At 42.2% G+C, this 22,526-nt stretch overlaps 1 protein-coding gene across 1 annotated transcript; it reads right to left on the bottom strand.

Annotated features, from left to right (window-relative positions):
* Positions 1-280: 280 nt before the first annotated feature.
* On the bottom strand, positions 281-21,246 carry CACTIN (cactin, spliceosome C complex subunit). Its single transcript, XM_039334750.1, has 10 exons — positions 21,096-21,246; positions 18,956-19,445; positions 15,958-16,053; positions 13,396-13,541; positions 11,377-11,539; positions 10,258-10,372; positions 8,578-8,770; positions 7,597-7,734; positions 3,517-3,788; positions 281-2,045 (listed from the first exon to the last, which is right to left on the bottom strand). The coding sequence occupies exons 1-10, from the start codon at positions 21,206-21,208 to the stop codon at positions 1,555-1,557; spliced, it is 2,217 nt and encodes a 738-aa protein (XP_039190684.1). The 5' UTR covers positions 21,209-21,246; the 3' UTR covers positions 281-1,554.
* Between the last annotated feature and the right edge of the window lie 1,280 nt (positions 21,247-22,526).

Below are 22,526 nucleotides of genomic sequence, written 5' to 3'. Positions count from 1 at the left end.
GAGGCCCTGGTACATCCCACGCTTAAGAAGCGCTTCCTGGATGCAAAGGTGCTACACAACTATCTCCTGGTCTCCAAACTTCCTTTTTTAGCAGAGGTAAAGTATAATTTTTAATATTATATTATTTATCAAGATAGGCTGACAAATAACATTGATTTCAAGGATCCCTGAGAGGATTTTGGAGGACCACAATTCAAGGAACACTGATCTGAGAATAACTGGGTTTTTTTTAATTATCCTACCTTTTTTTCCTCCATATACAACTCAAGTAACAAACATATTGAATATTCCTTTATTTTCCTCACAAGAACAACCCTGAGTGAAGTATGTTAGCTGACTGGCCCAAAGTCACCCAGCCATTTTATCAGACCTAAGGCGGGACTAGAACTCAGGTCCCCTGGTTTCTAACCACGACACCAAACTGTTTTTGATTATCACAGATCCTAGCCATGATCCAGTGCTGGCTGGGAGATTGTTTATCAGACCGGACACAGATAGAAAGGAGTCAATCTAAGCCATCGTCAGCCAAAATTAACCAGCAATGACCATACTTGTTATAATATACAGCGCACCACAGGAATCCAAACAACTAGGTCAAAGAAATTGAAGACATGGGTTGCTTTCGGCAAACCTTTAAAGAGCAAAGGGTCCACTCCTCCTCCATAGGTGCCTGTAGGGGCAAAGGATATGTCTGACGATGTCAACACATTAAGCCTTGTGTCAAATGTGAGGCCAATATGTAATGGAGGCATTTGGGTAATGACCACATTGTGCAGTTTACCATTTTGATGTTGCTGTGGCTTGCCCCACTCCCCACACAACATTCTTGTTATTCAACTCCCACCCCCTTTCAAAAAAAAAGCCCCTCTGAGTCACAGTGTCCCTACATTTCTACCACTGATGGAACTATTTTCTTTTGTAACCATTTATTTAATCCATTTCGAAAGTTACCAGCTGCTACTCATAGCTGCATCCTTCAGCTTAGTTTATTGATCAGTACTGAACAATCTGCACAGCTGGAGAAGACTGTTTGTGCATATACTTGCGTAACTGAGTCTTCTTACAGCCCTCTTTAGGACAGGAAGCCTGTCTTTTCCCTTTTACGTTCTCCCATATTGGAGTAAAAAATACCAAACAAGTAGCACATATCCAACATCTTTATCATAGTTGGACACTTTCTCCCACCTTCCCATATCTATACATTGTCAGAAAACAAGGATAATCTCAGTCAAGATATCAGCCACCTCGGTTAGGCACTTTAAATTGACAGGTCTCAGACGTCACTGCCTAGCAGAGGAAAGAGCTCCATCTACTGCCAAAAAGACAGTTCCCCCAGAGCTGAATGGCTGCTCAACATCAGGGCAGCCTTGAAACATTTTTTAAAAAAGATAAATTTCTGACAGTTGTAGTCCTAACACTTTACAAAAGCTATCAAGTCTGATGCGCCTATCTTGAAAGCCGCCATTTTGGTCCATGCTCAAGGAACCAGTTCTCTGTGCCTCTTATCCACCATGTTTGTCCCATCATAAAATCAGCCCACTCCCAGTCACCTCTTCAGCGCCTGTAACGGTAGCGTTTGAAGTGGAACCAGAGCTGGAAGATGCCGTTGGCAAACTGGCAGCGGAAGCCATGCCGGTGAGAGTATTCCCACTCTCGGTTGACTATCTTGAAGGCAATATCTTCGTAGGGAGGTCCAGCATGGAAGCGCAGGGTGGCAAAGTCCTTGTTGTCTGGGCAAGCTTCCAGAAAATATTCTGGGGTGGAACGTTTGTTAATCAGGTCCGGGTAGAAGATATTAAACTTATAACCCTGCACAATCTTGGGTGGGGGGTTGTCAAAATCGTAGTGGGTCTGGTTATACTTGTTCCACTCAAATCCGGTGTGCACTCGATTGAAGAAACGCGGCTTGCGAGGACGGTACTTGTCAGCCCACAGGTAGGCCTTGCCGGTCAAGGGCATTTCCACGCTGAACTGGGCCTCATCGGCTCCCATCCCTTCTTTGGCCCGGCGGAAAAAAATATCCTCAGCACTCTCACTAGCATCACCTGTAAGGGGAGAACACTGGGATTGGTGTGTGGCCTTGTGCACGACTGGCCAGAGAATGCCTAAACATCTAATAATAATAAAGTTGGAAGGGGCCTTGGAGGTCATGTTTTATCTTTACAATTTTTTAGCCCCTGTGACTGGTAAGAAACAGAAGGCCCAAATATATCTGGGAACATCTTCACTATGGGATTCTACAGCAGTAAGCTGTCACCCAATTGTATTCCACCATTAAAGTAGCTGAACTTTAATAAATATTTCATATTGATCTGGACTTCTATCCCAACCACAATAAACATTATGTTGCCTCTAGACGAGATGGGCAGCACACAAATCTAATAAATAAATAAAATATCGTACAATTTTGATTAGGGGACTGACAGACTAGAACAAACATATTCAATTTTATAGCCTGCTTAAAACAGATTTCTAATCAAGCTGGTTTCCAGCCTCATTTTTTTAAAATTAAAGATCTGATTTCAATTGCCCTGAAATGTGAAGGGTGAAGTTTGAGTTATGCCAAAAACTTGAAATGATGGCCAAATCTACCTTACTTTTTTAAAAATATTTAAAAGTCTGGCATGTAAATAGCAGTAGGAGGCTCCTTAAAATGTCTCCATCAAGAGGCTTTCTGTTGTCATTTTCCCATTCAGGATTGTGATAGTAAATGCAATACAGGTAGGCCTCATTTAGCAACTGGTTGCTTAGCAACCATTTGAAGTTACGATGGTCTCCCTAAAAGGAACTTACGACCCAGTTCTGGAGTTCTGATCCTGGCAGAATGACTACATTTCAGATGCTTAGCCACCGGCTTATTGCAACAGTCATGTGATGCAATTTATATTTTTTGCCAGAAATTGGCCTTTTTTATTACTTTCTGGGGAAAAAAACCCATAAGAATGCGTTCTCACATAAAGATCACCACAAAAAAGATCATAAAATCAGTTTGATCATATGGTGCCTCAACGTATGACGGACATGATTTATGACAGAAATTCCAGGCTCTATTATGTTCGTAAGTCGAGGACTACATCTATTCGTTTGTCTTCCTTCTGGATTCAGGGATAATTTGTTTTAATTTCTGTTGTCTAATTAATTTATTATTTGGTATTAAAAGGATGTTTCAGATGGGGCTGGGGGATGAGGGAGGGCTAGCTGGGCATTTTGGAAATGGGAGATTTATTCTTCTCCTTTCTTCTTTCCCCAGGCCAGGGGTGGGCAACCTGGGCTCTTTTATGACTCGTGGACTTCAACTCCCAGAATTCCTGAGCCAGCCATGCTGGCTCAGGAATTCTGGGAGTTGAAGTCCACGAGTCATAAAAGAGCCCAGGTTGCCTACCCCTGCCCCAGGCCCTTTGCATTTCAGAACGTGAATTCCTTTTGTGGCACTGCGCCATATACACATTGACTGCATTACATACACTGCCATTATGGAACCCAGATGAAGTCTTCCGCCATCCTCCCACTCCTTACCTGTGACCTGGAGCTGCTGCCGGGACAGCTGGAGGCGCTGGAGATCCTCGTCCGCGTCCACCACATGGGCATCAAAGGGGAGCTCGTGGGAGGTGAGCAACCGGGGACTGTATTTGCCGGCATCGTAGTCATCCAGGCTCTGCTGAATCAGGTCCTCCTCAATCAGCACTGCTTCTCCGTCTCCCTCAGCTTTGGCTTCAGCTTCCGGTTCAGTGCGAGGCTCCGCGGAGGAGGGACCAGGCTGTGCTGGGGCTTTTTCCTCTGGCACTAGCCTGAGGAGAAGATGGGGAAGAGGGTAGCCCATCTCTTTAGCAAAAAGAGTGCAGCAATTGGGGAAGCCAGGACTTCTACAGCTTTTTGACTTGAACCATTTTCACGTTCAAACCTTCATTTGCTTTTCATCTCCCTAGGGCAAGGGTAGGCAACCTCGGCTCTTTTATGACTCGTGGACTTCAACTCCCAGAATTCCTGAGCCAGCATGGGGGAACTGAGGCCCTTTCATGACTTGTGGACTTCAACTCCCAGAATTCCTGAGCCAGCATGGCTCAGCTTGGAAACCCCTCCCTTTCCCCTCAGCATGGCTGGCTCAGGAATTCTGGGAGTTGAGGTCCACGAGTCATAAAAGAGCCAAGGTTGCCGACCCCTGCCCTAGGGTAACAAGCCCACTTCCTGAATCAGGATTCTCCAACCTTGGCAATTTCTAGCTATATGAACTTCAACTCCCAGAATTCCACAGCCAGCTGAGGATTCTGGGAATTGCAGTCCACTCATCTTCAACTTTCCAAGGTTGGGAAACACTGTAATTGTAAACAATTTCAGGCAAGGAACCAGGTCTATTTGTAGTGGGGTGCCCCAGGGCTCTGTTCTGGGCCCAGTACTCTTCAACATCTTCATCAACGATTTGGATGAAGGGATAGATGGGAACTCATCAAATTTGCAGACGACACCAAGCTGGCAGGAATAGCCAACACTCCAGAAGACAGGCTTAAGATACAAAAGGATCTGGACAGACTTGAACACTGGGCACTAACTAACAAAATGAAATTCAATGGTGAAAAAAGCAAGGTTTACATTTAGGCAAGAAAAACCAAATGCACAAGTACAGCATAGGTGGCACCATGCTCAATAGTAGTAACTGTGAGAGGGACCTCGGAGTCCTAGTAGACAATCACTTAAATATGAGCCAGCAGTGTGCTGCAGCTGCCAAAAAGGCCAACACAGTGCTAGGCTGCATTAACAGAGGGATAGAATCAAGATCACGTGAAGTATTAATACCCCTCTTCAATGCCTTGGTAAGGCCACACTTGGAATACTGCATCCAGTTTTGGTCACCACGATGTAAAAAAGATGTTGAGACTCTAGAAAGAGTACAGAGAAGAGCAACAAAGATGATTAGGGGACTGAGGCTAAAACATATAAGGAACGGTTGCTAGAATTGGGTATGTCTAGTTTAACGAAGAGAAGGACAAGGGGGGACATGATAGCAGTATTCCAATATCTCAGGGGCTGCCATAAAGAAGAGGGAATTAAGCTATTTTCCAAAGCACCTGAAGGCAGGACAAGAAGCAACGGGTGGAAACTAATCAAGGAGAGAAGCAACTAGAACTAAGGAGAAACTTCCTGACAGTGAGAACAATTAATCAGTGGAACAGCTTGCCTCCAGAAGCAGTAAGTGCTCCAACACTGGAAGTTTTTAAGAAGAGACTGGACAGCCATCTGTCCGAAATGGTGTAGGGTTTCCTGCCCGAGCAGGGGGTTGGACTAGATGACCTCCAAGGTCCCTTCCAACTTTACTATTACTATTATTATTATTATTATTATTATTATTATTATTATTATTATTATAACTTTGGCTTATGTAATCCTCTAAAACAGGGGTGGGGCACGATGGCCCTTTTATGACTTGTGGACTTCAACTCCCAGCATTCCTGAGCCAGCATGTTGAAGTTTTCAAGTCCTAAAAGGGCCATCGTTCCCCAACCCTGCTCTAAAGGGTCATATATTTTGATGAGACCCAGGTTTTGCCTCTCTAAAAATGGTAATCATGGCTTTACAATCAAGAGGGAAATATACAATGTATTCTTTTAGTTTAGCTTCCTCTTGAACTCCCCCAACCTGCCTATTCCTCCCTCCCCAAATCTCTGCCCTTTTGACCCTCTGGCTACTCACTGTCACCAGTTGCTCCCACTGCCCAGATCTGAATGCCACACTGCACGTCCCTGCCTTATCATCCGGAGCCTCCTTTCATATCGGTGGAGCCAGGACTTTTTTTGTGTGCTCCAGCCAGAGTCTTCTTTCATGAAAGAAGCCAGGTGCATAAAAGGAGGCCCTGGCTAAAGAAGAAGAATAGAATAGAGCTGGAAGGGACATTGGAGGTCTTCTAGTCCAGCCCCCCTGCTCAAGCAGGAGAACCTATACCATCTCAGACAAGTGACTGTCTAGCCTCTTCTTAAAAACCTCCAGTGATGGAGCGCCCACGATTTCTGGAGGCAAGCTGTTCCACTGGTCAATTGTCCTCACTGTCAGGAAGTTTCTCTTTAATTCTAGGTTGCTTCTCTCTTTGATCATTTTTCAACAATTGTTTCTCGTCCTTCCTGCCGGTGCTTTGGTGAATAACATGACCCCCTCTTCTTTATGGCAGCCCCCTCAAATACTGGAATACTGCTATCATGTCTCCCCTATTTTCTTCTTTTTTTTTTAGACTAGCCAAATCCAAGTCCTGCAACCGTTCTTCATATGTTTTGGTTTCCAGGCTTTTGATCATCTTAGTTGCTCTTCTCTGAATTTTTCCAGTCTCTCAGCATCTTTTTTGTGATATGGTGACCAAAATTGGCTGCAGTATTCCAGGTGTGGTCTTACTAGGGCAGTGGTTCTCAACCTTTCTAATGCCATGACCCCATAATACAGTTCCCCATGTTGTGGTGACCCCCAAGTGGGTGTGGCCACCAATAAGAGGGAGTAGGACAGCTAGAGAAAAGGGAAAAAAATGGCAGACAGCGTGGTTTGGCGACCCCCGTGAAATGGTCGTTTGACCCCAAATGGGGTCCCGACCCACAGGTTGAGAACCACTGTACTAGGGTTTTATAAAGTGGCACTAATACTTCACGTGATCTTGATTCTGTGCCTCTGTTTATACAACTCAGGATTGTATTAGCTTTTTTGGCTGCTGCTGCACACTGCTGGCTCATAGTCAAGTGATCGTCCACTAGGACTCCAAGGTCCCTCTCACAGTTACTGTTTTTTTGCAGACCAAGCTTCTTTTGCAAAAATAAATAAATAAATAAACAAATAAATAAGTAAATGTTCTGGGCAGGACACAAGAGAAACCTCAGTGCAAAAGAAGACCCTAGACAGTACAGTAGTGGCACACAGTGCTGTGGACATGGTGGTGAACAGGGCCATGTCACAGCTAGCAGCAGTAGGTAGACGGGCAGCCAAAAGTAGGTAGACGGGCAGTCATAAATGTGGACCTGAATTTTACTCCCATGACTGAAGGGTGCTGCAGTGGCCAAAACTTCAATGACTGGTTGTAAGCCTCTTTGTTCAGCACTATCACACTGTAATGTTAGTCACTGAACAAATAAACATTAAGCAACGTCTATAATCTATAAGTCTGTATTTAATCCTTGTAATTTTAATTTGTCTTATGTGTATAATTGTTTTTATATTTCACTGTATTGTAAGCGGCCCAGGGTTGCTTTGGATGGCAAGATGGGCAGCATTTGAATTTAACAAATACATATAATCCAAAACACACTTACTAGGGCAGCTTTTCTCAAATTGGGTAACTCCAGATATCTGGACTTCAACTCCCAGAACTCTCAGTAAGGGCCACAGGGAATTTTGGGAGCTGAAGTCCATGTATCTGGAGGGAGCCCAGATTGAGCAACATACTAAAGAATATATAAAACAGCAAGGGTTCTCCTTGCGTAGGAAGGATAATGCTGCTCTGATAATGTTATTTATGTCACATAGCAGCTATGTCTATAAATAGAAAACGCACATGAGTCTTTATGCACTGGAATGAAAACGTTAAGTGTTAAGGATGAAGGAAGCAGGTAACAGCATCCCAATAGTTACCTGTGACTGCTACTGGCAGCTTCTGGGGATGGCGGCTCTTTTTTCATGATGGGGAAAAGGGGTTCACTTTCCACACCTTGTTCTTGTTTGAGCTTGTACAGCTTCTGGCGCAGGACGTCCTGATGCCGTTCTCGCAGCCTGTGACCCAGGAGGGAGAGAACACAGAATTAGCTCTTGTAGCCAGATGTGTGTCTATGTATGTGTGAGAGAGAAAGAGTCTGTAGCAGGAAATGACAGCCAAGCTTCATACTCCTTCCTTGAAATCTATTCAGTCTGATTCCAATTTCCTGAATAAGGGCCCCACGCCAATGATGCTCCGGCGACAGGCATCGTACTGGGACAGCACAGCTCTCTTAAAATTTTGCCTTGATATTCACTATTCTTTGGCAATGTGCCCTTTCTAATGTCATTTTCGTCATTCTCCTCCTTTCCATCCCCACATTTATAATCCCAATATGGCTGAGCTCTTCTGTGGCTGTTCCGATATAATGAATGCTTCAAAAAATATATCAAGCCCACTAAAACACCCTCTTTAGTTAATCTTAAGAGGCACCTCTCCATCCCCAACCTGCACCTTCCAGTTGGATTAAAAGTCTCTTTTGAACTAAGCTTATTTTCCTGAAGACAACATGGATAAATCCATGTAGTTTTCCTGGTAGCAACATGGATGGGGTTGACCAATGCTTTCTTTTGGGACATGGGTTCAATTTTCCCATCAAGTTTACAGATCTGACTTCATGGTGAACCCCAGAGGGAGCACTAACCCCTGTCTGATGCTGCTTAACTTTCTGAGATCAGCTAAGGACGGTTGATAAGGCCAATTGTTTCCACCAAAGCCAGGATGCTAGCCAGGATGCTAGCCAGTCTGGTTTGGTCCAGTCATTTGGGAAAGTCTGGCCTCATTTGGAAGGAACATGGTATAAACCACTGAGTCCCCCCTCTGGATGGAGGTGGATATAAACCAGGTACATGACTATTTACCTGGCCCGTGCCATGTATGCCTTTAACTGCTGGAGCAGGCTCTCCCAGTAGCCAATGTCCAAGTTGGGTCCCCCAGCCAGGATCTTGCCCTCGATTCCCTGGTAGATCACTTGCAACTGATTGTAGGTCTTCCCTTTGAAGACAGATTGTACATCAGAACTAACTGAGGCATTCACCCCTTCACGGCGCTCTCCTGCAAGACACAAAAAAAGGAACATATGACTGGAGGAAGATACTCCTTAAATCCGTAGGCCAGACGAGGACATGGAGACAATCGTTTCCAGTGGCCAGGAAGAGTGTCTCTTGATCTCAGACAATAGGACACGACATATTTTTTACAGGATTTTGAAAGGATATTTGGAGATGGGATGATCCAGATGCTCATTTTAATTGCACTAAGTCTATTCAAAGAACTAGCAAGCCATATTTCCTTACATTTTCCATTATAAAACAGCAAAACTGCCTAGATTCTAAAGCTTCTTCAGCTGAGTGCCCACAGCAGTACTGGACTTCAATTGCCAGAATCCTTAGCTTCATGGCAGGGAATTCTAGGATCCAAAGTTCAACACTGCTAGGATGATTCACCCAATCAGAGTACAATGAATGAAGGACGCACTTTGATTGTTCAAATGGAACAGAAGTAACAGAAAAGAAAAAATTGCCCCTACATTAATGTATTCACGTCCGCTCAGATATTCAAGGAAATGAACTTGGCAATAATGTGAAGAGTGTCTGTGTCAACGAACCTGGCTGCAGCCATCTTGCTGGTTCTAGTTGCCACACACAATAGGGTGGGGGAATGGAGTATCTCTGTTAGTCTAAACAATATTGTGTCCTGTGGGAATCAAGGTCACTCACTCGCTGAGAAGAAGAGGGTTGGATGTTTTGTTAGAAAGCCTGCCAAACTATTCTATGGGGTAACATAGTCATTGCATAGCCCTGAGGTGGGAACTTTTACTTTGTAATAGTGTAACTCTTTGGAGGGGATTTCAGACTTGGTTTCACTTTTGACTGTGCCGATATTTTGTATCCAATAAACATGTTCTTTGAGGAAGATGCAAGCCTTGGAGTTCTGATTTATTCGGTTCTATCTATCGGAACCATGACAGTCTGGTTAAAACAAAGAGAGAAACACATAAAAGCCACACTGTTGGTGGTGTTTACTATGCTCTGCCCAATCTAGAAGAAAAGATGATGCTTTTCAGAAGCAAAGTAGAGATCTATCAAAGAGGGATGGTGTAGGAATGACGGGGACTCTGATCATCCTGATCTCTGTTGGAAACAACATTTGCCAAATATGATCTTTCCAGAAAAGTCTTGGAAGTGCAATTAGTTGCCAATGTAAAATTCCCCAGTTGGCCAGGCCTGAGGAGAGGAGTAAATAAAATCTGTTTTGAATTGTATTCCTTTTATATGATTTTATGGCTTTTATCTGTAAAAATGCCCAAAGTCATTTGGATGGTGAGATGGGTAGTATCTAAATTTGATTAAACAAACAAATATATAAAATAAATAGTACTGATGAGAATATGAAGAGGGACTAGAGTTCAGTAGAATGGGTAATATCAAATGCCTTCAGAAAATGGAAAATACCTTATTTTGCTAAAAACCAGCAATCGATAAGGAACGATCTTTGGCTGGACTTAACTAAGTCCTAATTTTTTGTCTTTCTGCCCCTACCTGGTCCTTTCCCAGAAGCCTCCAGTTTCCGGAGTTTGGCTATTTCATCTTCAGTGATGATGGTCATGTCTCTCCAGAAATCCACATTCTTCCCTTGCTCTAATTCCATGTAAACCTGAAACAACAGGGGAAAAGAGATGAGAAGAGGGAGAAAAGAAAGAAAGAAAGAAAGAAAGAAAGAAAGAAAGAAAGAAAGAAAGAAAGAAAGAAAGAAAGAAAGAAAGAACAAAGCAGCTACAATGCTTGTTTTCAACTGTTATCTCTTCTTGTAATTTGAAGCGAGGGAGGAATGGATGTTATAACAGGGACAGTAGGCATATCTGCAAAAGTTAATTTTTTTTTCTCCTGCCAAATGGGGAGGAGAGAATGGGGGGGGGGGACATAGTACTTGACAAAAAAATTAAACTTGAAAAAAGGAAGAAAAGCAGAGAGAAGAAACTGGAAAACACTGTAGCAAAATAGCTTCTTGAAAATAATTTGCATTTATTCTTTCCTTTTGTTTATAGTCATCTGGACTAGACAAATTGCTTAGCTACAAGTTTCATGGTTGTATTAAATTGCAATTGTTAACTAGCCCAGCCTCCTCCAGGTAGTCCTCGACTTATGACCGGCCACTTGGCTTCCATTCAAACTTAGGACAGCTCCTTCCCTCCCAAAGGCCTTGATGACCTGGTTCCAAAGTTCCAGTGGCCACAGCCCTGTGATTACATGATGTCAGCCACTCAGCAACTGGTCTGCATTTATGACCGTTTGCAGCATTCCATGGTCATGCCACCTTGACTTACAACATTTTTGCTGAAAACCAGCTTCTGCTTTGGGTTTATGGCAAAACCAGCTCATCACGTTTAATGACCAGCTCAAAAAAAGTCATAAAATTAGGTTGGTTATGTGGGTGACCTGCTTTACAACTGTCATGACTTACGTCCATAATGGGCAAGCTCCATTATGGTCATAAGTTGAGGACTACCTGTTATCTTCCAGATGGCTGGGTATCTGAGCCTTAATATATTTGCAAGCCACCGAGGAGAGGAAAGCTGAGCTGGACAAACTTTGAATCAGGGACAGGAAGACCTTTCTCTCCCTCCTGAAAGAACAGGACAGCCACCATCGGCTGGATACCTGGATGTCTTCTAGTAGATCCTCCATGTCGGAGACGGTGAGTCCATTTAGAAATGTGTAAGGCTCATGCATCTCCACTGCCAAGTCATCGTCTTCAGCACTGATGTATTTTGCCAAGAGATCAATTGGCTTGGCCCGCCCATCTCGGATCCGGATTTTGGAGCTGCCAGAAAAGGGATATCCAGGAAAAAGGGTCAGAGCAATGGAGCTCAGAATAAAGATTTTGGGAAGGGTTCAATAGCTCTACATCTGGTGGGTATCCAAAGTTAGATCTCAGACATCTCCAAAGAAAGGAATTTTCCTTGCTATCCTCTAGAATCATCTTGCTGATCAGAGCAGACAATCTTGGTGCAACAGACAAAATGCCCTTACAGGTAAGGCAACTTTCTGTCTTAATTCTGAATATAATTGCTGGCATCAACTGTTCAAAGTTATTGCTGCATACAGACAGTAGGATTCATTCATTCTTTCAGGTTTTCCAGTCCTGGCAGGACAGAGCACAAATTATAAGGTATCACCAATGGAAACGGTATGGCAGCAACGGAGGTACCTCTTATAGTGATCTCTATCCCAAGCTGATATAGCAGGTTTTATGATATTAAACTGTAACCCTGTGGTTCAGGTCTTGGGGGGGGGGGGAGCGATATTTTAAAAAAACTTTCCAATTAAGTGGACATCACTTTCTATAGTCATCTAGACAGGCTTGCTGTGTCCATCCTGCAGACACGTCCAAGCCAACAAAAGCATGATTGCTGGATCATATTTTTAATTGTGGGGCTGTTGCCTGCCTATCTGCCTATCAAGGGTCCTCATTTTGTCATCAAATGTTTAAAGGAATGACAGGTTTGTCCTGAAAGATCTCATCTGAAATGCCTCCATTTCCTCTTGATCCTAAGCAAATAGTGTCCACGTTTCTGCTGCACAAAGTAAAACTGCCATACGATAGTATTTAAATACTTAAATCTTCATTTTTTCAGGCTGATATTTTTTCTTCTTCCAGAGACATCATGATAAGCTGGCAAAAGCCACTTAAGTGCTACCAATTTGTGCAACATCAGTGGATGGGACAATCTTTGATGATGAGATCAAATAGCCTAACTATCAGAACATCTAAAGCCGTGCCTAATATTAGCTAACATATTATACATTATTATTGTATAACTACAGGCAATCCTCAACTTACAACCAGACACTCCATGACTGATCGGTGTTACAACAGACCTACCTCCCCCCCCCAGGTGCTTAACAACCTGGTTCAAAGCACTGACTGCCACCCCCCTCCATGGTGACATGACCACATGTCAGGTGCTCAGCAACCGCTCTGCATTTATTGCTGTTTGTAGTGACTCATAGTCACATGACCATATTTTTTACAACATTTTGGCTAATAACCAGCATTTACTTCCAGATTTCAGCAAAACTGGCCTGCAGCAAACAATGGGTTTGCTTCATGAGTGTGGTGGTCATTAAACAGCAGCCGCAAAAAAGGTTCAGCTTGGTCACATGGGTGATTTTACAACTTTATGGACTTACAACCTTAATGGGCAGTTTCCACTGAATTCAAGATTCACTATAATGCCATATATATATAATACCTAGTACCTCAGTAAGATTAGTCAGCGGCTCTTTCAAAGAGCTCCTATGCTTGTAAATATGATTACAAAGCTGGATTTGATGGAAAATATGAAGGAAAGCTCAAATCAAGCTCCTGATCCATCTGATCCAATACTGCGGAGTCTTCTTGACTAAAGGAAACCATTCTCCCAAATCCTAGCAGTTGGAGAACCCAAGATATTCCAAACTAGATGTTTCACCGTTAGGCGATCCCTGCTCTTCAACTGATCATATTGGAAGGTTTTTGCTTCCCTTGGACTTCAAAGAAATATACTGGCAGTTCAGATCTGAGAATTATGCTGAGGACTAGTAAGTTCAGCAAGTGGTTTTATTATTCTTTTACACTTGGGAACTTGATTTCTCTGTCCCCTGAAGACCTAGCTTCCATCCGTTGGCCCCGCTTACCGTAGCTTGGCTTGCTGAAGATGGAAATTGTCCTCTTGCTCCTCCCATGTCTTGAAATGCTCCGCCTCTTTCTCCCGCTGCAGCATCTCCAGCTCTTGTTCCCTCATGGCTTTCTCCCGCTCTCGCTCCAGGCGGAGCTGCTTCACCTGGCATCCGTGGGGAAGGGAGGGGTTAGAAACACTCCAGGGCAGTGACTCTCAACCTCGGCCATTTTAAGATGTGTGACTTCAACAGTTGAACTCCACACATTTTAAAGCTGCTGAGGTTGAGAAACGCTGCTCCAGTAGTGGACCCTGACCCTGATTCTGAAGTTCAGCATCAGAATTCATGGATGACATCCTAGGTTCACAACTCAGAGATGTGGGTTTTCTGAAAACACGTGGAACCAGAAAAATGTCTTATGCAAATGAACAAGGCTCCCATTAGCATGCTGATGTCAATAGAGATGGTTCTCGACTTACAACAGTTCATTTAGTGATCATTCAAAATTACAATAGCACTGAAAAGAGTGACTTATGACCATTTTTCACACTTACATCTATTACAGCAGGGATCCGCAACCTTGACAACTTTAAGACTTGTGGACTTGTTCCCAGAATTCTGGGAGCTGAAGTCCACAAGTCTTAAAAGTTGTCCAGGTTGCAGACCCCTGTATTACAGCATCCCCATGGTCACATGATCAAAACTCATGACGCTTGACAACTGACTCAGTTAGGATGGTAGCATTGTCCCAGGGTCATGTGATCACCTTTTGTGACCTTCTGAGAAGCAAAGTCAATGGGGAAGCCAGATTCACTTAACAGGCGTGTTACTAGCTTAAGAATTGCATGTAACATTTGTGGCAAGAAAAGTCGTAAAATGGGGCAAAACTCAATAAATGTCTCACTTAGCAACAGAAATTTTGGGCTCAATTGTGGTCATAAGTAAAGAACTAGCTGTAGTTATAGTGGTGCAAAAATTTAAAGTACATTGATATGGGGGGAAAAAACAAGGCTGATGTTGTGGTTCCGGCTAATGAAACATTCCAAAGAACTTCCAGGCATTTATTTTCCTAAAAGTCTTTTATTGTTACAAAATGTCAGCACAGGCACAACGGAGGGATGCTAGAATCTAAGTTCTCTTCCTCTGAGCAGATAAATTATCAGCATGTTCCCTCCCTAAATTAGCCCTCATATCTCACACTATCCAATTAGTGTGAAGGTCAAATGTTTTCTTCCTCTTTCTTTCCTGCTTTACCCCCAACGCCCCTTCTGCTCTTTATTAACCCCATATTTACCAGACAATTCTACATATTGTCAAAAGCAAGAATATACAATATTTGCAGCGTTGACATCTAGGCCTCTTTGCGAACGCTGAGGACTACATTCAAAGAAACTAAAAGCTTCTTTGGCGCTATGGTGGTGCAGTGGTTACAATGCAGTATTGCAGACTAACTCTGCCCATAGCCAGACATTCAATCCTGACCGACTCAAGGTTGACCCCAGACTTCCAAGATAGATAAAATGAGGAGCCAGATTGTTGGGGGCAATATGCTGACTCTGCAAATTGCTTAGAGAGGGCTGTAAAGCACTGTGAAACGGTATATAAGTCTAAGTGCTATTGCTATTTGAATGTGGAGAAAAATGATGTTTATTAGAAATAAAACACATTATATCTTTGAAATGCCAACTTTCCCAAATACTGATTCCAGATAAATTTCTGATCAGTATCTCTGGTTTAATTTCTGGCATTTTAGAAAAGTATAAGAAAAAGCTGTTTCCCAATCTGGAAGGGTTGATGTCACCAATCATTTAGATTGAGTTTGACAAAACAGCAGTTTCATTCTATAAAACACAGCTTCTTTTGTTCAAACCAACAACAATGAAACCAGAATTTCACTGCTGTTGTTGAAAAATTTCCTTGATGGAAATTTTTATAAAGAAGAAACATCTGCATTTCCCAAAAGAAAATGGTTCATTCCAAAAAATACATAAAATTAATTCAAGTATAAAGTTAAGATCTCAATAGCTTTGTTCCCCTTATAACATCTAATAAGACAAGCTGTGTGAGCGAACAGCTTGTCTTAACATAAGTTTCTTGAAAGTGAGCTAGGCGGTATATAAATTTAATGGCTAAACAAAATAAACTATTAAATAAAATATTTGTAATTAGTTCCATTAGAAATAAAATATCCTAGGTCCCTATCTATTTCAAGATTTCTCAATCAGGACTTTATCTCTCAAAATTCTCTGCAATGGCTAAAAGTCAGACATTTGGAATTTGTCCAGCTAGAAAAACATTGATTAGAAAAAAAAAAGTATACTTTGTCTTGGATTTCACTCCATGTATCTGGACCATTTTGTATGAAAATGTAGGTCTTAAGAAAGGTGGTATCTTAAATTCAGAACTGAAATGTGCTATCTGATTGATAACTGAAAGAACTTAAATACAGAAAAATAATTTGGGTCAGTTCACCAATGTACACTGCAAGTTCATATCTTGGAATTAAACAAGTGGTTCTGGGTTAAAACAGCAATGCAAGATTCAAAGGATTCTCTCCATTTATTTTATTTTGATTCTTACCTTCTGCAACTCAAGGCGATTTTCTTCTTGGATCCGCTTGTTCCGATCTTTCAGTTCTTTCTCCTCTAAGTGTCCAATTCCCTTTTTTTCCAAAGCCTAAAAAAAAAAAATCACAAACCACCAAACCCTAAGAATCAAACTAATATCAAAGAAAAAGGAGGTGGTGGTGGTGGTGGTGAAGGAGGAGTGGAAGGAAGGAAGGTAGGTAGGTAGGTAGGTAGGTCCGGCTCAAATGGTAGCAATAAGTCCCTGTAGTTTTCTGGACAACACTGGAAGTGATTTGCCATTGTCTTCTTCCTCCCAGGTCCCAAAGATATTGTTCAAAAGGCAACTGGACATTCTTTTTTTTCTTTGAAAATATTTCGCTTCTTATCCAAGAAGCTTCTTAGTTCTTCAGCAGAGCTGAAGAAGCTTATTGGATGAGAAGTGAAATGTTTTCAAAGAAAAAACAAAAAAAGTCCAGCTGCCTTTTGAAAGGTACCTTTGGGACAACCATGACCTATATGATTGAGAATCTCCATAGACATCTTCTTCCCAGAATTGTTAGGGAGCAAAGGCACCCAACTGGCTTTGTGGCTAAGATAAAACTCACAGTCTCTTGGTTTTTAGCCCAGCCTTTGGCCAATACACCAAACTGGCTTTCTCGTATGCTTATAGTTCCGTTAAATAAAGCTTTAGATATTGTTTATGAATACCTTCAAATCAATGTTGACTCCTGGGACTGCCTGGACTAGTCCTTGCATTTTTCTAGGCAAGATTTTGGAAGTGATTTTCCCTTGTTTTCTACTTCCTAAAACTGAAACAGCATGACTGGCCCAACGTCACCCATCTCTTTATACAAGATAGGACTAGAACTCACCATCTTCTGCTTTCTAGCCTGATGCCTTAACCACTACACTAAACAGGCTCTCTATATGCATTTTAACCAATGATAATCTTATAATATTAACTTTATACCTGAATGGAATATTATTGAAATAAGAAATGTAAGAAACAACCTTTTAAATCATGGGTTTATGTGTACTTATGCTATAGTGAACATTACTTTAAGGCAGTATTTGCTCTCTGTTAATTTTCATCAAGGCTTGAATAAACATTTTGAGATTATGTACACATTCTTTGCATCAGACAAGAGCAGCCAATCTGCCTGGGTAAAATAATTGATCTGAGAATATGATTTTCCCCAAACATATACTTCAAATTTTCCCACCCCTTTCATGACGCCAGCAACAAATTCCATCTATTTCTTCTGGAATATCTCCATATCAATTTGAAGTTTTATTGTACTTGTGATTTTCAATAGACTTCCACAGCTTGGAGTTTGGCAGATATTTTACACTTAAATGTCCATCATTCTTCAATCACAGCTATAGGGCATAAATGATGGATTATGGGAACTGAAATGGACAGCCCTTTGTCCGAAATGGTGTAGGGTTTCCTGCCTGAGCAGGAGGTTGGACTTAATGACCTCCAAGATCCCTTCCAACTTTATTATTATTATTATTATTATTATTATTATTATTATTATTATTATTATTATTATTATTATTATTACTTTTCTAGAAGAGCACCAGGTTGAGGAAGATTGCTCAAGGAAGGAGGTTGGTCTATCTATCTGCTTAAGATACAGAAGGATCTTGACAGACTAGAACACTGGGTGCTATCTAACAAAATGAAATTCAATGGTGAAAAAAGTAAGGTTCTACATTTAGGCAAGAAAAAACAAATGCACAGGTATAGTATAGGTGGTACCTTGCTCAATAGTAGTAACTGTGAGAGGGATCTCAGAGTCCTAGTGGACAATCACTTAAATATGGCCAGCAGTGTGCTGCAGCTGCCAAAAAAGCCAACACAGTGCTAGGCTGCATTAACAGAGGGATAGAATCAAGATCACGTGAAGCGTTAATACCACTTTACAATGCCTTGGTAAGGCCACACTTGAAATACTGCATCCAATTTTGGTCACTACGATATAAAAAAGATGTTGAGACTCTAGAAAGAGTAGAGAAGAGCAACAAAGATGATCAGGGAACTGGAGGCTAAAACATATAAGGAACAGTTGCTGGAATTGGGTATGTCTAGTTTAATGAAGAGAAGGACGAGGGGGGACACGATAGCAGGGTTCCAATATCTCAGGGGCTGCCACAAAGAAGAGGGAGTCAAGCTATTCTCCAAAGTGCCTGAAGGCAGGACAAGAAGCAGTGGATGGAAACTAACCAAGGAGAGAAGCAACCTAGAACTAAGGAGAAACTTCCTGACAGTTAGAACAATTAATCAGTGGAACAACCTGTCTCCAGAGGTGGTGAATGCTCCAACACTGGAAGTTTTTAAGAAGACACTGGACAGCTATTTGCCTGAATTGGTGTAGGGCAGTGGTGGCAAACCTATGGCACGGGTGCCAGAGGCGGCACTCAGAGCCCTCTCTGTGGGCACGCATGCCATCGTTGGGTTTTATAAAACCTTTTCACTTTAGGCCTCTGCCGCTATGCACAAAAAAAAAAGGTTCAGTCAATTTCAATTTTTCGCGGGAAAAAAAAAGATCTTGCAAAGTTGGAATTGATTGAACTTTTTAGTCCCACCCAGTCTGTTACCACTGCAGCCACACCCACCCAATGGGCCACACCTACTCAACAGGCCACACCCACCCAATGGGCCACACCCACCCGGCACCCAACGATGCATAAGTGGGTTTTGGGTTGCAGTTTGGGCACTCGGTCTCTAAAAGGTTCGCCATCACTGGTATAGGTTCTCCTGCCTGAGCAGGGGGTTGGACTAGATGACGTCCAAGGACCCTTCCAACTTTGTTGTTGTTGCTGTTATTATTATTATTATTATTGTCTAATCTTAACCTCTCACTCCACAGCTTTCACAACAACCCTGAAGGTTGAATCAGATTATGAGCAAGAAACCGCACCTTACAGAGGTGGTTCTCTTGAGATAATTCACTACTACCCTGCACCACCTGTCTTGAGACAGTAGACATGAATTCAGGACTTACCTTGCTCCAGATGAAAGCCCCTAGAAGGTTGTTGTCTCCAAAAGGGTTGTCGGTATTGGTGTAACCCATATACTCTTCTCCCCATCCCATCTTCTCCCGTTTTTTCCGTTCCTTGGCCTCCTTCTTGGCTAGACGTCGGGCCCGTTTCTCTTCAGGGGTTTCCAGAGCCTTCATCAGCTCCTTTTGGTTTTTTTTCTCTTCTTTCAATCTCAAGCGTTCCTGAAGGCTTAGCTGCTCACCGAAGTCACCCTTGGAGCTCTGTGAGTGGGAGGATGATTGGGATGTCATGGAAGACACGGAGGACCTGGATTCAGAACGCTTCCGGTACTTCTTCCCCCTCCTCTCGCTTTTGTGGCCCCTTTTTTCTGAAGAGGAATCTGAGTTGGAAGACCATTCCCGGTGATGTGAAGAATGTCTCTTGTGTCTCTTGTGATGCTGGTCCTTGCTTTTTTCTTTTTTCTTTCCCCATTTTTGGCTCTCTTCCTCTGAGCTTAAAAATAAAAGCTTTGGTGTTAGTTTAACACTTATGGCCTCTGAGACCCTTCTTTGTGATCCTTACAGCCCCCTCTGAGCATAATAGCTGCAAACCAATAACGCTTTGTGGTAGGAAAAAAGAGGAAAAGATGCATTTTAAATTTTAAAATAGGCATATCACTATTAAAAAAGAACAAAACCCTTCCCCGTCCTAATCTTTGCTCTTTTGTGATGTAACCCCATGCACTCTGAAGACTTCAGTCCCCCAAGCTGTTAAAAGCAGTCCTTGGCCCCCAAATCTTTCTCATCCTTGTTGTATATTTACATTTTTGCATTCAGCTTAAGAGCTTATTGGCTCAGCTAAATCAGCATTCATCAATACATTACACCCACCAAACTGAATTGCCAAAGATCTTGCTGAAGTGGCCCAGAATTTATCTCCCACAAAATCTACTGTAAAACAATTAAGCACCATCTGATGCAGACAAAGTCCGAGCTATTTACATTGAGATGACTTGAACTGAAAACACTGATACCTTTCAATTTATTATTCCCTGGCTTTTTCATATGGCCACTTAAGATTGACATAAAAGTGACTTTTAGCAGACTACCTGCTTGTTCTTAGTTTGTCATAGTTGAAATAAGGGAGTCCATAAAATCCTGCTTACAATGAGAAGTTGGACACTTCTCAGAAAGCTTTCTCTCATTGTGACAAATGGTTTATAGTGAAATGAGATTACAAACATTTATTCCCCACATCAGATTATTCTGTAAAATAATCTCCAATAACTATTACTGCACATGCTTTTAATTTATTAAGCTTCCACTTCCCTTTCCTCTTCTTATTACCTAATTCAGACAGCAGATTAGATTCTTATGCTCTATTAATAGAGTGTAATGAAGACAAATGCCCTGTAAGACTGCAGTGGAAAAAAACTTGAGTTATACAGATAATCCTGGTTTAGTGACTATCTCATGTAATGACGGTTATGATGGTGAAGAAAAAGTAACTTTACAACGAATTCTTGCATTTACAATTTTTGCATATCCGTAAAACAAAGGAAAGCTGAAGCAAGATCCTAAGCACAGTCACAGTTTCATTTAGCAACTTCTTTGCTAACAACAATAACAATGGGTACTGTTATTACTGTTATTGAGACAATTGGGTTTTGAAGTCTAGTATGTTGTTTCTCAACTCTGGCAAGTTTAAGATGCATGGACCTCAACTCCCAGAATCCCCCAACCTGCATACTGGGAGTTGAGGCCCACCCATCTTAAATGTTCCAAGATTGAAAAACACTGGCCTAAAGGTAGAACTTACTGATTCTACCATGAAATATGGAGTTTCATATTTTCACTCCCAAGAGTGCTGGGGATGCAAGGCAGCAGATTCTGCCTTCAAAGTTATAGCTATTGCTCCCCAGCCATTCCCCTTAAAAACTGCTCCATTGCTTATCCAAACTTCACAGGATAGAAAGCAGGACTTGGGGTTTAAAATTCTCACCGGTAAACTCTCATTTGAGTCCAGCTCCCTAAATGTAAGTTATTCACTCCAGAGAAGAAGCACCCACCAGGAGCTTATTCCTAAACCCTTTCTACAATCGAGTAACTCTATGATTCTGCACTCTATGATCCTGAATCTCGGAACCGCATTCGTTCATCTCACCTCCCTTCCCGATTTCTTCTTCTTATCCTCCCTCGACTTTCTCGCTCTTCAGACCTAGATCGACTTCTCCGCCGACGCCGTTCTCTAGACCTGGACCTGGACCTGGACCCCATGGCCGCTCGAGGACTGTCCCCCTGGAAACTTCCTATTTCGCGAAGAGGTCCTTCCTTTCTCTTGTCGCGATGAAGGGTGCCCATTGCCGTGCCTGAACGGGTTCGACCCTAGTTCAATTTGAGAGCGCAATTTTTACTGGTTTTCTTTCTAAAGAGGAACGGGGAATGTGAAAAACAGATGCCTGTGACGAGAAAAAAAAACTGTTGTGGCAGCGTGTTAGATACCTTTTTGTCGGCTCTAAATAACGCCGATTTAACAGATTTAACAGAATTGGAAGGGACTTTGGAGGTCTTCTAGTCCAATCCCTTGCTCAAGCAGGAGGCCCTATATACCACGTGTCTCTTTTCAGCTGAACCCCAACATTTAAACAAACGTCAGATTCATCATTATTGGGACTAAATTCATGTACGATCTGCAGAAGAGAAAGGATGAAGCAAAGAACTTTTGGTTGCAGATAGCTTTGCAGAAGTCACCATTATTGTCCTGGGATTAATATATGAAGATTATGCATTATTCCCATTAGATTAGACTGATTAGGGAGAAACAAGCATTTTCAATCAGACAGAGCTTTCTTAGAGCATAAAATAATAGAGTTGGAGGTCTTCCAGTCCAACACCCTGCTCAAGGAGAAGATTTTATACCATTCTGGACAAATGGCTGTCCAGTTTCTTCATGAAAATCTCCAGTGATGAGCACCTACAACAACTGGAGGTAAGCTGTTCCACTGAACAGTGAGATAGTTCTCACTGTCAGGGGATTTTTCCTTAATTCTCTCTTTAACGGATCTCTCTTTAATGATCTTCCTTCCATCCATTGCCTCTTATTCTGCCTTCAGGTAGCTTTGGAGATTACGTCTGTGGGAAGAATCCAGAGAAAGAAGTATTTGGGGGAATATTAAAAAAGCAGAATGTATTTCCCCAAAGGATCTTAAAGGCAGAAAAGCAAGCCCAGTTTTTCTTAATAGCCCCAAGCAGACTCTCAGCAGAAACCAGCTTTTAGAAATGCAGATGTAATAATCCATTCAGGAAGGTTGGAGCCAGGAAGCAAGAATCTGATGAGATTAGGAAGATAAAGACTCCTAAAAACTACATACCCCACCTAAACTCTAAAAGACATGGCCTTTGGGGACTTGATAGAATTAACACACCAATACCAAAAGGGCACACAAAGACTCAGGTCAAAATACATGGCACAGAAAATACAAAGCCTCAAACCTGAACAGGAAACAACCTCAAAAGCCCAAGAAGATATAAAAACCCACCAATCCAAGCTACATTTGGTCAGCTTTCCCAGAGCCATCTTTCTGTCTGGCTCTCC

The sequence above is a fragment of the Crotalus tigris genome, unplaced genomic scaffold, assembly GCF_016545835.1.
Source record: "Crotalus tigris isolate CLP2741 ecotype Arizona unplaced genomic scaffold, ASM1654583v1 scf7180000017633.3093840, whole genome shotgun sequence".
NCBI lineage: Eukaryota > Metazoa > Chordata > Lepidosauria > Squamata > Viperidae > Crotalus > Crotalus tigris.
The sequence above is the reverse complement of the archived record's forward strand: the minus strand, read 5'-3'. Positions and strand labels throughout refer to the sequence as shown.